The 15480-nt window shown below is 42.5% G+C and overlaps 2 protein-coding genes across 4 annotated transcripts in view; both read right to left on the minus strand.

Moving 5' to 3' along the window:
• Positions 1–3359, minus strand: part of NFKBIZ (NFKB inhibitor zeta) — a 30673-nt gene extending 27314 nt beyond the window's left edge. Inside the window, exons 1-2 of one of the 2 annotated variants that reach the window (XM_077884338.1) lie at positions 3229–3359; positions 1739–1880 (exon numbers count right to left, since the gene is read on the minus strand). The gene's annotated coding sequence lies outside the window, so the exon portion shown is untranslated. The remainder of the gene's footprint in view (positions 1–1738; positions 1881–3228) is intronic. The other variant, XM_077884339.1, reaches the window with a different exon arrangement.
• A 5376-nt stretch (positions 3360–8735) lies between these two features.
• The window catches only part of NXPE3 (neurexophilin and PC-esterase domain family member 3), a 47190-nt gene continuing 40445 nt past the window's right edge, over positions 8736–15480 (minus strand). For both annotated transcript variants that reach the window (XM_077884040.1, XM_077884041.1), the window contains 2 exons: positions 12589–12795; positions 8736–10291 (listed from right to left, as the gene is read on the minus strand). In XM_077884040.1, coding sequence (XP_077740166.1) covers positions 9741–10291; positions 12589–12795 — 758 coding nt within the window. In that variant the 3' untranslated portion in view covers positions 8736–9740. The remainder of the gene's footprint in view (positions 10292–12588; positions 12796–15480) is intronic.

Raw genomic sequence — 15480 nt, forward strand, 5'->3', positions numbered from 1 at the left:
TAAGATGCGTCGAAAAGTCTTACGCCAATATTAAAAGTTTCTGCACACTACTAAACTTCTGAACGAAAAGCGAGAAATTCATTTTTAGTGTCTTCCTACATCTGGAAGTTGCAATTATATAGGTGCAACATTTAGGTGGTTGACAACATTTTGAAAAGCTTAATACAGATATTCGGTATCATGTGAATAATACAGCATCACCAGTGCTGTTTAACATAATCAAGCAGAATTTACTTCTCTACGTGGTACAATGACATACACAGATTTTAAAGAAAAGCTCCATAATTGTTCTTATTAACTAGAACTGAAGGAGCCTTAAAATTCTGCTACTCAAAGTGTGGACGTTGGGCAAGCCTATGATCACATGGGAACTTATTAAATATGCAGAATGATAAGCTCCGCCTTAGACCTACTGACACAGAATCTGTAGTTCAACCAGATCTCCAGATAACTCTCATGCATATTAAGGTTTGAGACGAACCGCCTGTAAAAGACAACAATTGAAATGCTTTCCTAACTCATCAGAGCATTTTGTTTTTTAACCAAGTAGATTAATTACTCCACTCATAGTACCATAGGGCCTACAGGAAAGGTAAACTAGAAAATGAGCATATGAAATTGTTAAAAAAATATATATATATATCGATAGGCACCCACAGTTCCTCTTCAGAAGCAGTAGCAGTGGGCCCTTCACCAGAGCTTTGACTAGTGATGCTCTTCCAAGCCTTAGCTTTCTAGCACAGAAGGAAACATCCTTCGAGGAGCAAGGGTGACGAAGGGTGGGATTCCCCTTTCTTTGTAACCCCAAGTGTGGTGTCCAAAAATGGCTTCTCCCATCCACTAGCCCAACCATCCTCACCGTTCCACCAGATGGCTTCACTCTTGGAGGTATGAAAGATTTTCCTATGGTCTTCTTAAAACACCAAGGCTTATATGGTTATCAACTAAAACTTTACCAGTTAAATCTGAACCGGAAGCAGTGGGACCCAGTGGGGAGCCAGAGAAAGGGAGGGACCCTGGAAAGAGGTTGATCTCTCCCCTTAGTACTGAGCTAATAGCCCAGTGGCGCGGAGGCAAGGGTACTTACTAGCTACAGAGATCAAATCCAACCTCTGCCACTCACCACCTAGGCGATCTTGAACCGATTGCTCAAGATCTCTGAGCCTCAATTTCCTCACCTATAAAATTAGCCTTATTATGTCTACCTCAGATGCTATTATGAAGGCTAAATGAGATCTTGCTGGTCAACTCCCAAAACAAGCGTTTAATACATTTCATTCCCTCCTGCTAACCAACCCCTCCGCCCAGGGAGCAATAAATTATTTTCATCTACCAAATTTGAAAGGAAAGTGTTTTACCTCACAGTCCCAAATTAAAGGAACAGGAAGTGCTTTAATCAGAAACCACATATGCTAGCTTTAATGAGCGGCTTCACCAAAACCAGAGGGGCCACGATGCTCTCTGGGCCTGTGAAAGATTACATAACTCTGAAACCGCCCGTCAGCAGAGAGCTGAATTCCCCTCTTAGACATATTCATGTGTCCTCCTCTCACAGAAAGAGTGGAAATTCAAGTTAGTGAAAAGCAAACTAAGCCACCAAAATATCTTAGTTCACAAGAAATCGCAGTACAATGCCTATGCGTAAAATTCACAGTAACTCTGAGGCAACTTCAAAAATTGATTTAAGAGATCCAAGAGTCTTAGAATTAAAAAAAAAAAAAAAAAAAAATCCCCCTACCGATTTTGCCTCCATCAGCCAAGGCCGAAGTAACATCTACCTCCCACTTGGGTATCCGGGCCTTTCTCACCGCCAGGTTGCCTCTGGCACCCTCGGGCAGTGCATCAAACGTGAAATTCAGCCTCCAGGTCTTCCTGTTAACCTGGGGGGGGGGGGGGGATGGAGAAGCCACCAGATCAGTCAGGTATAAGCCAAAGGGAAATGGTTTGCTCAGGAGCCATTCATTGTAGGTCAGTCAGAAAATCTTCCCCCTCATTAGTGCTCTCCAGGGCTCCCTAACTTCAGAGTTTCTTTTGTTTTCTGAGAGCAGGACTTCCTCCAGGCCAAAGTAGAATGAGAAAGGTTTGCCTCCTTTCCTCAGGAAGGAAAAGTCTGCGTCTGGGCAACTAAATTATGCTGACCCTGGTCGTCACCTCCATGGGGCGGGGGGGGGGGGGGGGGGGGGGGGGGGGGGGAGAAGGGCCACTGATTTCTTATGCTCCTCATCCCAGACTGACACTCCTGAGGTCCCCGGGCTCTTCCCCTGTACCCTGCCCCACTGTGACTGGAGCGTAAGCCAACTGGAGATCGCACGTTGTATTCTGACTCCAAATAAAAAGACTTCAGGATGATGTTCATGTGTAGATGCTCTGTTTGGTTGATGGATGCACTCCTCAGAGATTCCTGAGGGCAGCGGATAAACCTTGTGGGTGTTTGGGGCGTGGGGGTGAGTGGGTGACGGGCACTGAGGGGGGCACTTGACGGGATGAGCACTGGGTGTTATGCTCTATGTTGGCAAATTGAACTCCAAGAAAAATAAATAAATTTCAAAGAAAACCTTGCAAATGCTCCTCTCCTTTTACCGTCCAAACCACCTACTGTCCAAGGAAAACATATCCCACCTACCCAGACAATGTATTTCTTTAGATGGCAGATTTCTAGTGGGGAAATCCACAGGCACCAAGGGCTTAAAGCGTACGTGCGTAGGGAATGTCCTCCTCTCTGGGACACCCCCACCCCTTGACGGCCGGCCTCCAAATCCCTGCGGAGCGGGGGTCGAATCCACCCTACCTACAAGTCACGAAGCTCCTCCAAATACTTTATGCAGACTGCCGTGAACCTGGGGGTCCGGCCAAGCCATCACATTTTAGGGCTTCCCGCGTTCGAGAAATCGTCTCGCAGCACTTGTCTTTACCTTCACTGGGGCGCCGTAGGGCTCGGAGAGGGCGCTGCGGGAGTGGGGAACGCCCGGCCCGCGAGCGCCGCGAGCGCCGGGTCTGGGGTGTCCGCGCTGTCCCGGCCCCGCAGCCCCTCGGGCCCCGACCCTCCGCGGCCAGCCCGAGCCAAGCCCCCCAGACTGGCTTTCCCCCGGGGGAGCCCCGCTCCGCAACGCTCTGCCCCACAGGTCTGGCGACCCCCGTATCAGGACGGGGCTTCCAAGGAAAGAATCCCGGGGGGGGGGGGCGCTGGAGGGACTGTTTCGTACTAAACATCGAAGAGCGACAATATACCTGTGGGTGCGAGGAGCGCGCGGCGGCCGCTCCGTGGTTTCCAGCGGTCCCGGCGGCGGGAAGCCCAGGCGCGCGGGGGCCTCGGGCGGCTCCGTCCCGCGCTGCTCGGGGCCCGCGGCCCGCCTCGGCCCTTTATAGCGCGGCGCGCGGGTGGGCACCGGGGCCCGGGCCGGGGGTGCAGGGAGAAGGGCGGAGGGAGGGGAGGGGAGGGGAGGGGAGGGGAGGGGAGGGGAGGGGGGGGCGGGGCGGGGCGGGGGGCGCGGGCCCGGCGGCCGGCCCTAGGTCTGCGGATTTTCTCTGTTCGCTGGAAATTCCCGAGCCCGAAAGGTAGCGAGCCGCGTCCCGGACATTCCCCTGGGGGGCGGGGGGCGGCTCCAAGACCCGGCCTGGAATCCCGCCGAGGACCGGAACTTGCCCCTTGGGGATGCCCCTGCGCGAACCCCAAGGAATCCACCCCGGGCGTTAGCGCCGCCCCCTGCTCCCTGGATTCACCTCCTCTGCTAATTGAGCGCTTTCTGCAGGGGCGGGGGCGGGGGCGGGGGCGGGGGGGCTTCCAGAAAGGGGGAGGTGCGGGGTGGGGGGCAGACACCTCGGGCAGCACAGCTCTTCTGAACGAGCGGCCCTCGCTAAGCAGCGTCGCTGCCGTGGCAGATAACGGGCCACCCATCGAGATGCCAAGGAAGCTGGGGTGGGTGCTTCGCGGTTCCGGGGGGCAGGAGGTACAGCCGGGTCAGTTGAAAGAGTGAACTATTGCACAACATTTAAAGGATTTTGCCTGTGATATTTGGTTTCACTGTGACTCCTTTTCCTTTCGGGACGCTTGTAATCCCTGTCCTGCTTCCTGCCCCGCCCCCCCCCCCCCCAGGACCCCGGGTGCCACAATCCAGCTTGATGATGAGATCGGAAATGTCTGATCCTCCAATAGCACCAGGCATCTAGAGCTCAACACCAGAAGGTCCTTAAACCTTTAACAGTGTAACAGTAGGATCTTCGTCCTGACTTCCTCTCGTTGGCTGGAGACTATTATTAAAGCAAAATATGAGGGCGCCTGGGCGGCTGGGGTGGAGATCCTGGTGAGTGTGGGGAGATGGGCCCTGCCTGGGGCTCCCTGCAAGGTGCGGGAATGCTTGACAGATCCTCTCCCTCCCCTTCCTTTCCCTCCACTCCCACTTGGCATGCCCACCTGGCTCGCTCAATCTCTCTCTCTCACAAACGAATGGAAAAGATCTTTTATTTTTTTATTTTTTTTTAAATAAAATTGTGATTATATATATATCATAAAATGTAACATTTTGACCATTTGAAATGCATAATCCAGTGGCATTAGGTACATTGTTGTGTAAAAATCACCATTACATATTTCCAGAACTTTTTCATAGTTCCAAATAATAGCTCCATACTCGTTGACCACTTAGTTCTCCATTCCCCTTCCCCTAGCTCCTGTTGACTGCACGTCTACATTTTGTCTATGGATCTGTACAGGAAAAGATCTTTTAAAAGAAGTGAGATATACTTAAATTCACACTTTTCACAAAAGTTAAGATGCAAATGCACTTAAGAGACCGGTTAGAAGGTATGTGGTGGAGTGTGTGCACTGTGGCCTTCTGCCTTCTGTATCTATCAACTTCTGCCTTCAGCCACCCTCTTCTCTTCCACCACTCCCCAGGCACCCGATTTCCTAGGTGCTCCCAGTACTCAGGAACAGTGGTCTCACTCTCAGAGAGAAAAAGAACACCTTCGGAATCCTTTTTTATTGCACACTGGGCAGTCATGCATTCTTATAATTAAACTTTTTTTTTTATTTATTTACGATAGTCACAGAGAGAGAGAGAGAGAGAGAGAGGCAGAGACAGAAGCAGGCTCCATGCACCAGGGAGCCCGATGTGGGATTCGATCCCCGGTCTCCAGGATTGCGCCCTGGGCCAAAGGCAGGCGCCAAACCGCTGCGCCACCCAGGGATCCCCATGCATTCTAAGGGCACTAAGACCACACTGCAGACATAAAGCCTGAAGAGAATAATGCTTACTACAAGAGAATGGATACACTTAAAGTGGAATTTTCTAGCATAAGCAACTAGCTAATGCTAATAAACTGAATTTACCCCAAAGATAACGCTGAGCATCCTTGGAGGTGGGAGTATTAATGTCCCCATACCACTCTCAGTAACTGCTATTTCCTTTAATAGGTAGGGCCCAGAAAAACACCCACCTCTGGCATGTAATATGGGTATGTAACCGTTTGCTATATATATTCTTGTTACACCCCCAGTGTATCAATCTGAAACTCAATACCTGAAGCCAGGAAGTGTCAGTCAATTGGTATTTAATAAAATGATGGTGCTGAGTGAAATAAGTCAATCAGAGAAGGACAAACATTATATGATCTCATTCATTTGGGGAATATAAAAATTAGTGAAAGGGAATAAAGCGAAAGGAGAGAAAATGAGTGAAAGTATCAGTAAGGGTGACAAAACATGAGAGACACCTAACTCTGGGAAATGAACAAGGGGTAGTGGAAGGGGAAGTTGGTGGGGGGTTGGGTGACTGGGTGATGGACACTGAGGGGGGGGCACTTGGTGGGATGAGTACTGGGTGTTATGCTATATGTTGGCAAATTGAACTCCAACAAAAATTTTTTTAAATAAATAAAATGATGGTTGTTCAGAATGGTAAAGTGGATCATATTGAAACACCAAAGGTCTGTTTTATATGGCTAATGAAAGGTTACCCTTAATAACACTTTCAGAAAACATAATTTGCATAGAAGGGCCTTATTATGGATTCTCCCTTTCATAAGTAGCATCAAGTCAATCATCAGAGCTCTAGAATATGAGATCCACTAAGTGAAAGTAATGCTGTCATTCCCAAATAAAAATCCATGGTTTAACCCAATGAAATTGTGTATAAACCACTGTTTCAATATTTTATTATAAACCTAAATGTCCAACTGTAATGACCAACTTAGTTAAGTAATAATAATAGCATTAACTGAACTGCTAGTGGGCAAACTTTTCTAATTCAGTTATGAAGACTAACTTGAAAAATGTATGTTAAATAAAGAACCACAGAACAAATTATATATTATCTGTGATTATAGCTATTCAGTTTTTAAAACATCCTGGAAGAAAACATATCAAGATGCTAATGCTTACCACATTCAGATGATAGAATTATGGATTCTATTCATAGATTTTCTCTGTCTAGATTTTACAGTTTTTAAAAATAATGATGCCCTTGGGCACCTGAGTGGCTCAGTGGGTTAAGTATCTGCCTTCAGCTCATGTCATGAGGGAATCTAACCCCAGGCTCCAAGCTCAGTAGGGACTCTGTTTCTCTCTCCCTCTGTCCCTCCCTCTGCTTGTGCTTTCTCTCTCTCGCTCTCTCTCAAATAAAAAAATAAGTAAATAAAATCTTAAAAAATAATAATGCTCTTTATATTTATAATGGAAAATATATACAACAAAGTATATTATTTGGCTGGCACACTAATATTCAAAACTATGTGATACTGGCCTAACATAACCTTTTCAGAAGAAATTAAAACACTGTATCTTATTATTCTGAGAAAGATTTAGGTAATATTCCAAATTCTACACTTAAAGGCATTTTGGGGGGATGCCTGGGTGACTCAGCTGGTTAAACATGGGACTCTTGATTTCCACTCAAGTCATGATCTCACGGTTGTGAGATCAAGCCCTGTGCTGGGCTCCACACTCAGCACAGTCTGCTTGAGATTCTCTTTCTCCCTCTCCCCTATTCATGCTCTCTAAATAAATCTTTAAAAAATAATAATAAAGGCATTTTTTTTTAAAGTTCCACACCAGAGAATAGAAAGACAAGTTAGAGGGATGCCTAGGTGGCAGAGTCAGTTAAAGCATCTGACTCCTTTTTTCTTTTAAGATATGTTTATTAAGTTTAGAGAGAGAATGCACGAGTGGGGAGATGGGCAGAGGGAGAGGACAGAGAATCTCAAGCAGACTCCTCTCTGAGTGTGGAACTTGAGGCTGGGCTCTATCCCACAAAGAGTCAGACAGTTAAGCAACTGAGACACCTAAGCACTGCATAAGTATTTGACTTTTGATTTTGGCTCAGGTCATGGTCTCAGAGTCATGAGATTGAGCCCCACATCAGGGTCTGCACTTGGCATGGAGCCTGGTTAAGAGTCTCTCTTCCTTTCTCTGCTCCTCCCCCGATTCACACGCTTCTCTCTCTCAGAAAGAAAAGAAAGAAAGAAAGAAAGAAAGAAAGAAAGAAAGAAAGAAAGAAAGAAAGAAAGAAGAAAAAAAGGCAAATTAGAAAAGGGACAAAGTGAAATAGAGTACTTCAAGAAACTATGTCATCAAATCTTTAGGGCCTTATGTAACTGCATCAAAAAGTAACAGCAACTGGATACGATCACAAAAAATCATCTGTGCAAACAAGAAGCATCAGTCCAAAGCCCTGGAAAGGTAGTGGAAACTGAAATTCTCCTGAGAAGATGATGCCCCAGCCTCCTCTAGCAATCTTTGAGAAAATGCTCAGAAAGTCCTTTCATGAAAAAGAAAATCTCTCTTTACAAAAGTCTAACAAGTTGTAGTTATAAAGGGCTATGTACTCTCACATACCTTGGTTCAAATTCAAACTTGATTTCTTCATCTATAAAATGTAGCTAATATTACCTACATTAGATCGTGATCAGAATTAAATATTAGGGATTAAGCCCCGGAAATAAAAGACAAGCATTACTATTTTCTTAGTTCTATCCTCCTTCTTCCCTTAGTTGTATTTCTCAAAGTATAGAACACTACCATTGCATCAGAATCACTGGATACTTGTAATGAAGGTTGATTTCACAATTCGTGGAGGCATGACCCCTAATTCTGTATTTTTATCAAGTATTCTAGGTGATTCTCAGACACTAAAGCTTAAAGACCATTAAAATGAGGCTATCTTAATATTTTAACTACTTGTTCCTCTTTAAACTCAGAAAATAATAAAAAATCTTGTACCCCTTATATGTATTTTATACATTTGAAGATGGCCCAAAGCTAAGAAAGGAAGATCTTACACTCTAAGTTAAAACTCCAAATTCTTTGGCCCACTCTCCTAAGACTGTATGTTTTCATGCTCTAAGTATCCCATCTTCATCTCTAAAACCTTCCCAGTCTCTTTATTTGTCCATTTAGGGGAAACTAAAACTAGACTGTTAACCTTGTGGCTCAAAAAGAGAAGAGTACTTATACTTCTAAATGGCTCCAAGTTAACCTAAACTCATTTAAAATTAGTAAGGTAGGGATCCCTGGGTGGCGCAGCGGTTTGGTGCCTGCCTTTGGCCCAGGGCACGATCCTGGAGACCCGGGATCAGATCCCACGTCAGGCTCCCGGTGCATGGAGCCTGCTTCTCCCTCTGCCTATGTCTCTGCCTCTCTCTCTCTTTGTGTGACTATCATAAATAAATAAATAATTTTAAAAAAATAAAATAAAATAAAATTAGTAAGGTAAAGATAGTCAAGTAAAATTGATCATTCATTTTAAGATAGCCAGTAGGAATAGTTTTTTTATTTCCAAGCATGAGAGAATGTGTGTATCTTAATAAATACCTGTTCTAGATCTCAATATATAACTTTAATTTCTAATTAGATTTAGATTTCAATTTCTAATGTTGGTATGCAATTCAAAATAACAACCAAAAAAGAAACACTTGAAACTGATGTACGTAAATATCAGTATTGTTTACATAACAGTCAGTTCTTAAAACCCTCAAACTTCAAAACACAAAAATAAATTTCCATTTATAGATTCCCCCTTCCAGCTCCAAAAGTGGTTATTCTAAAGTATTCATCATGTAAAATGTAGGTGAAATAAGTAACAATCACCCAGGGCAGGTATCAATTCAACACACAGATTTTATGTACTGCTTTCATATTTTCCTTTTGCTTCTCTTCTAGATAAAAGCAGGATGTCGTAAATATATTCTTACAAGAAAATTCTAATCAAGGATACTGGCCTTTTTGAGCACTTCAGAAAAGGTGAATCTCAAGAGAAACTCCTGAGACACAGCAATTTTCAGCGTGCTACAGGAGCCACCAACCATAAGCCTCAGGAGTTCATCCCACTCAAGATGGACCTACTGTGCTCTTCATACAGATAAGCCCAATCTCCTTGACCAGATAAGCTGCAAACACTCCACTACCCACCATTTAGTTCAAACATTTTTCAGTTTTTAGCATAGTAATCTCCCCTCTCAGGAGAGGCTAATTCAAACCCACTCATTAGCATCTTTGGTTACCAGGGCAATACAGTGAGTAGATGTTGTTCATAATGGTTCTCCCATGGCTATGTAAAGATTGGAAGAAATCCTATAGGTAGATATAAGTGCAACCTGCATTTTCCAAGCTCTTTGTAAGTCTTACATAAAGTCCAGTTCTTTTTGAAATTTTGTACATGTCCATAGCAGCCATCTCTCCATGGAACCAGCCATTAACTTCCTGTAATGCAGGTCATGTGATTCCTCCAGTCCCCCTCCAGGGCAGGCTAGGTCTCCAAGGGGCACACAAAGGACAAGAACATGTCCAGCTGGTTCTTCACAATAACTTCATCTGGATGTAGCTTGTGGGGTAAATAATGAGCCAAGGTCATCTCCCAGGCATCAACAAGATACACTCCAACCCCTGAGAACATCTTCCGAAGGATAGTGTCCAGCTGAAAGTTGTACCAGTCACTGTTGAAAAGGCTCACCTCAGGCCCCAGCTCTTGGGGATTAGCTGTTCGGATGACTACCACGGTCTTAGGGCTTCGATCCAGGAGCTGGACCACTGCTCGACGGATATTCCTAAGCCGCCGGATATACACTTCCAAGGGGAAGGTGCTGAAATGAGACCATATAGCTATGGCAACCACCGTGTTCTTCCCTCCCACGATGCCATTCAGCTCATTTGCCACATAACGGAGCTCACTGCTAAAGACAGTTGTAAAACGGATGGGTGGACCATGGCAGCGATATTTGAGCAGGATGTTGTGCTTCTGGTCCACCGCAAGGAAAGGACCCACATTCTTGGGACTACCCAAGTTAAACTCCACTAAATCTGAAACAAGGAAAACGCAAATGCATAAAAATGTTCAAACCAAACACATGTATTATGATCATTCTTAGTAGCTTAAAAGAACTTTTTTTTAAAAATAAAAGTATAACAAAAAGGTACAAGTATAAAGGAAATACCTATTTCACTGGCCTCAATGGACCTTTATTCTAACATATTATTTAAACCATCAATGATAGATTCTATACCTATGTCCATATACCTCAGAAGTAAAATAACCTGTTGACCTCTACCATTAGGCCAAGAAATCTTCCTATTTGCACTGACTGCTGAATATTTAAAAAAAAAAAAATTCAATGTGGCATTTACACACGATTGTTCTAATAGGCAAATACTATTTCTTCCAAGACCAGGGCTATAACGTCTGCTTTTTTAAGAATACGTAATAGTAACCAAATACTTCTTTTTGCAATAGATGAAAGAGCAACTCTGTATCTTTTGGCTTTTGATTTCACCCTAGGGATGGAAAATCATATTAATGTTTTAGAGAATGCCGCTCTGTCACAAGAATAACAAAGCGGCAGAAGTTAGAACTCCCTTCTTCCTCCTCATTATCTAGTTGGTGTTTCAAAGTCTAGTCCCCCTGAGATCTTCTGAAGGTCCCAGGAATCAGTGATTATTTCTCTTCTGTTAACCTCTAAAAAACTCTTATCTATACAATTCATCACTTAACATATGCCCCATAAGAAAAGAGGGCCTGTCTCATATCCTTTAAAGTTCCTACAAGTACTTTACAGAGCAGGGACTAAATAACTTCTGGCAACCCAAGTCAATTAACACTTCCTAAGCACCTATTCAGCACCAGCTGCGTATTGCCATGAGCCAACAATGCTCAGACTGGTAAGTCACAGTTCTTGCTCTCAAGAGGTTTCCAGTCCATTCTGAAGAAGTCACATCACACTATAATTGGCCTACAGTCTTCTTAAGGGTTAAAGTTTCACTCTTCTCTCCATGCAGTCCCAGGTTCCTCTTCTAGATTTTCCCACCTAATTCATAACTATTTAGCATTTGGCCCCACTTAAACTGAATAAACTCAAGTTATCATTTTTTTTCTTTTGATTAAGATCAAGCACTGACACAAGGCTTTATCAGGTGAAAATCTGTCTGGAAAGGATACGGTGGAAAGCAATCAAGACACTCAATGTGATCACCGCTGTGAAAGGAAATAATGAGCCACATCATTAGAACTTAAGAAACAAACAACTACAGACTCATGCAGGGCCCTGCCTTGTCAGCACCAAACATCAAAACATGTTTAGCATTAGGCCATACAAATTATATCTCTTTTGCTAGTTCTTAACTTATGCTTTATCAACTACACTCAGCTATGTCTGTTTCAGAAAATCAAGCAAAACAGAAGCAGGAATTAACTTTCTACTTTTGGGGATATCTACTTCTTCCTTTCCTTCTAAAAATTAAATCTGAAACTACACTGGTGTAAAAAAATAAAAGAGGAAAATAAAAACAACTCACAATAAACTATGGGAATGTGGTTTATGGAAAGTCCTGCCAATACACAGCCCTCAAAAATAGTTCCCACAGAATTATTTTTCAGCTCTCTACACTATAAGCTGGGTCTTTAGGAAGGTTACCTGAGATTCATCCCTCCTCTCCTTGTCCATACATCTTCCACAAAGAGGAAAAGGCCTTGAATAAAGGATGGCCCTCCAGTGAGTAGGGCTTTATTCCAAGTCTGGATAGTACCCCCAGAGCTCAGGAGTGAAATCAGGAAGCTAAGAATGCTGGGACTTACCAAGACTCCCTCCATAGGAGCCAGCTCATCTCAGAATCATACCAATGGAATGCCCAACAGATGACACTGGGAAGGCTTTGGTGAATAGATGAATTAAAATGGACCACAGTTTGGCTGCTTCCTTCCAGTTAAATCTATTACAAACTTGGAGTCTGACCAAACAGAACTAGGAGAGAATTGATTTCCAATATGTCCACCTCTATTTTAGAGCCCAGATAGCAGAAGTAAAAGACTGCTGTAAGGTGATACTGTCCAGCTGCCTCATTGCACACATGGAGAGATGAAGACCCAAGAAGTAAATAGCTAATCAGTGGTAGGAAACTTCAACAAGAACCCAGCACTTCCATCCAATACATCAACCCCACCGTGGATCGGAAACCATCACACATCTCTCCAGGGTTAGGATACCTCTTTAGTCCCACAGAGATATAACTACTTCCTCACCTGATGCCCTTCTTCAGGAACTGGAGTGAAGAAAGCTGATTTTGTGCATGTGGAAAAGTTATAAAATAAAATGCAAAGTACCAACCTGGAACAAAGGCAGTAAGGTATTCAAACCACTGCCTGATTGTTGAGTCACCAAATAAATACACCACTTTTCTTTGTAAGCATTCTGTAATGTTGTCAGGGTCATTAAACTGGCGCATCTTAAACTTTCTGGGCCTCCATTGATCTTTATAATAATACCCAGAAGGAAAAATTCCTGAGCCTTGAGATAGTTCTGAATTCTTCATTTCTGAAAAGAAAGGGGAAAAAGTAAGACATTCTGAAAGTGTCCTCCAACAAACCATAAATGGAAAATGCTCCATGAAACAAAATTATGCTCCTATATTTATTAGTTTGCTGGTATATGGGTCACATTTCCTTCCATCACACTTCAAAGAAATCCCAAATTTTCCCCTTGCTACAAATGGTTCTCCTTTGCACAAAAATAGGAAGATGGGACACGTGTGTGAGGGTACTGGTGGACAGAGGGGGAAAAGAGGACTTTGACCATTCTCCTCTGATTATACGTGATTTTATCAAAGCCAAAAATAAAAGCAAGCAAATACCACGGAAATGTGTAGATAAAAGAATTGTCCAGTTTTATCCCAGAGTAAGTTTTCATACAAAGGCTTATGAGGTAAGTAATATCTTAGTTCATATTTTACATATGTATAATAAAATCAGTCCACTGCTGCTCAGCCTATTAAAAGGGAAGTTTTAACCTACAGGTTCTGATAATCAAATATGAATTCAGAAGACCACCGCTTAACACAGAGAACAAACCAAATATACTCACTCTCAAGAATTATTCCCCACAATGCAAAAGACTTAGAAGGTCTTTCTGCACAATGAACAGGATTTAAAATGCAGCCTAGCTACAACCATGAGTACACAAGCACCAGGACACGTTTCAGAGGGAGAGTCAACATCCTTCTGCCCTAACACCTCCCTTGGAAAATGCTTCTGTAGAAACAACACACTTTACATGCTTCAAAATAAACAGACAGGGATGACTAATATTTCTTGTGAGTTTACTTTGCAATTAAACGTATTATCTCATTTGATGCTCATGATAACCCTTTAAGGTAGATCCTATTGTTACCTCTACCTTTCAGAACAGTTAAGCAACTTGACCTAGACCTAGAGCTAGTAAGTAGCAAAGCCAAGACCTGACCTAAGCAGGTGATCCCCAAAGCCCATGCCCTAACCACTGTGCTACTTCACCTCAAAAACAGATGGTTGTAAATGTAGATTTTCTTTTCGGCTTTTTTCCTGAAGGGGTACACTTACTCATTTCCAACACTTATTCAAATCTACATTCTTCAAAAACCACCAATTATTTTACATCACTCCTTATATGCCCCAAAGGTCAAACTTTGATCATAATCCAGTAATTCTATAGTCTCCTCGGTTAATCCACAATTCGAAATCCAAATGTTTACATGACTCAGCAATTTAAGAGTCCTGTATTTGTGACTATTTTCAGCTTATCATCTTGATATTATTCATATTACTCAAAATTACTTTGATTTTATTCTCTACAAAGAAGATGCTCTATTTGACAGTGCATGTTTCATTTCTTAACTTAGCCATCTGCTAATTCTTTGAAGGCTCAGGGCCTAAGTAGAAAAGTAAATAGCATTTTTTAAAAACTTTACTTGGAAAAAAGAAAGAAAACTAACAACTTTACTTGGAAAACGTGATTATCAAAGAAAAAATTAGGGTGGAGGGGTAAATATTTATCTGGCCTATTCAAAAACAATTTCTCCACATGTTACCAAGTGTGGCTTTACTATGTTGCCACATCTTACCCAAAGCTCCCTCATTACATCAGCATCTCAAGGTTACACAGGCTGAGAGCTCTAGAGCAGATATCTGGGACCCAAAGAAAACATTTACTAGATTGGGAATTAAAAGTGATTTTGAAGTTACAGTTTTTACCATGGTTAATTCAGGAGACTTTGCTATTCTGTGTCAAATACATGTTATAAAGAAAAATATGTATCACACAGGAAACAATTACCACTTCTATTCAAATGTTAATTATATTTACTACCAGAGTTAAGTCAAGCAAAGCAAATCAATTACTGAACCTGACAGTAATTCTGTACACGTGCAGCACTAGATATGAGTAGTTTTAAAGTGAAATGCATGTACCTACATTGCCCTCTTATGGTCAGCTAAGACAAATACATTTCCTATTTTAATAAGACTAATAATAAGCAGGCTGAGGTTGTTTCAAAAGTCAGCATTTCTTTTAATTCCCAACCTAGTAAATGCATTTTATGGAGGAAAACTAAGTATAAGTATAGATAGAAATACCTATAGATTCAAAGAATGTTGAAAGGAACCTCAGGCAATGGCTAGTCCAAATCTGTTTTTAAAAAGGTGAAGAATGTCACAGAGTGACTTGCCAAAGTTTCTCAGAGAGTTGTAGAGACACTTAGTGGTAAAGGGAGTACTGTTTACAAAGGCATACATCATTTCATTACTGGTAAGAGATCTGGGAGTGGTCTTCGTACCCCCAAATGATATCAGTTAGTTGGACTTTATATGTAGGATATGAGCCCTTTGATTTTCTAAGTTAACCAAGTAAAATGTATTATGTACTCCGTATTTTTTCCAACAATGGGAAAGTAGTTGTCTTTAAAACAGCTTTGTCTAATTTGTTATGCTATCACATCAATATCAGAACGACGTCTCATCCAAAAAGGCACTACTAGTTTGGTTTTCACCAAGCAGCATCAAACACTATTTTATCATTCACACCATCGTTTGGATGCACTAGGTAGTAGAGAGTTGATAAATTAGACAAACTTAAACATCAAGGTGTCTTTCACACCTCCCAAGCATGTAAAGAGGTAGCAGAAAATGGGGTGAACTTGAGTGAGAGGCTCTGGTTAATGTCTGACTCCACCTCTCCAACATGAAACCT

The sequence above is a fragment of the Canis aureus genome, chromosome 35 (assembly GCF_053574225.1).
Source record: "Canis aureus isolate CA01 chromosome 35, VMU_Caureus_v.1.0, whole genome shotgun sequence".
NCBI classification, from domain to species: Eukaryota; Metazoa; Chordata; class Mammalia; order Carnivora; family Canidae; genus Canis; species Canis aureus.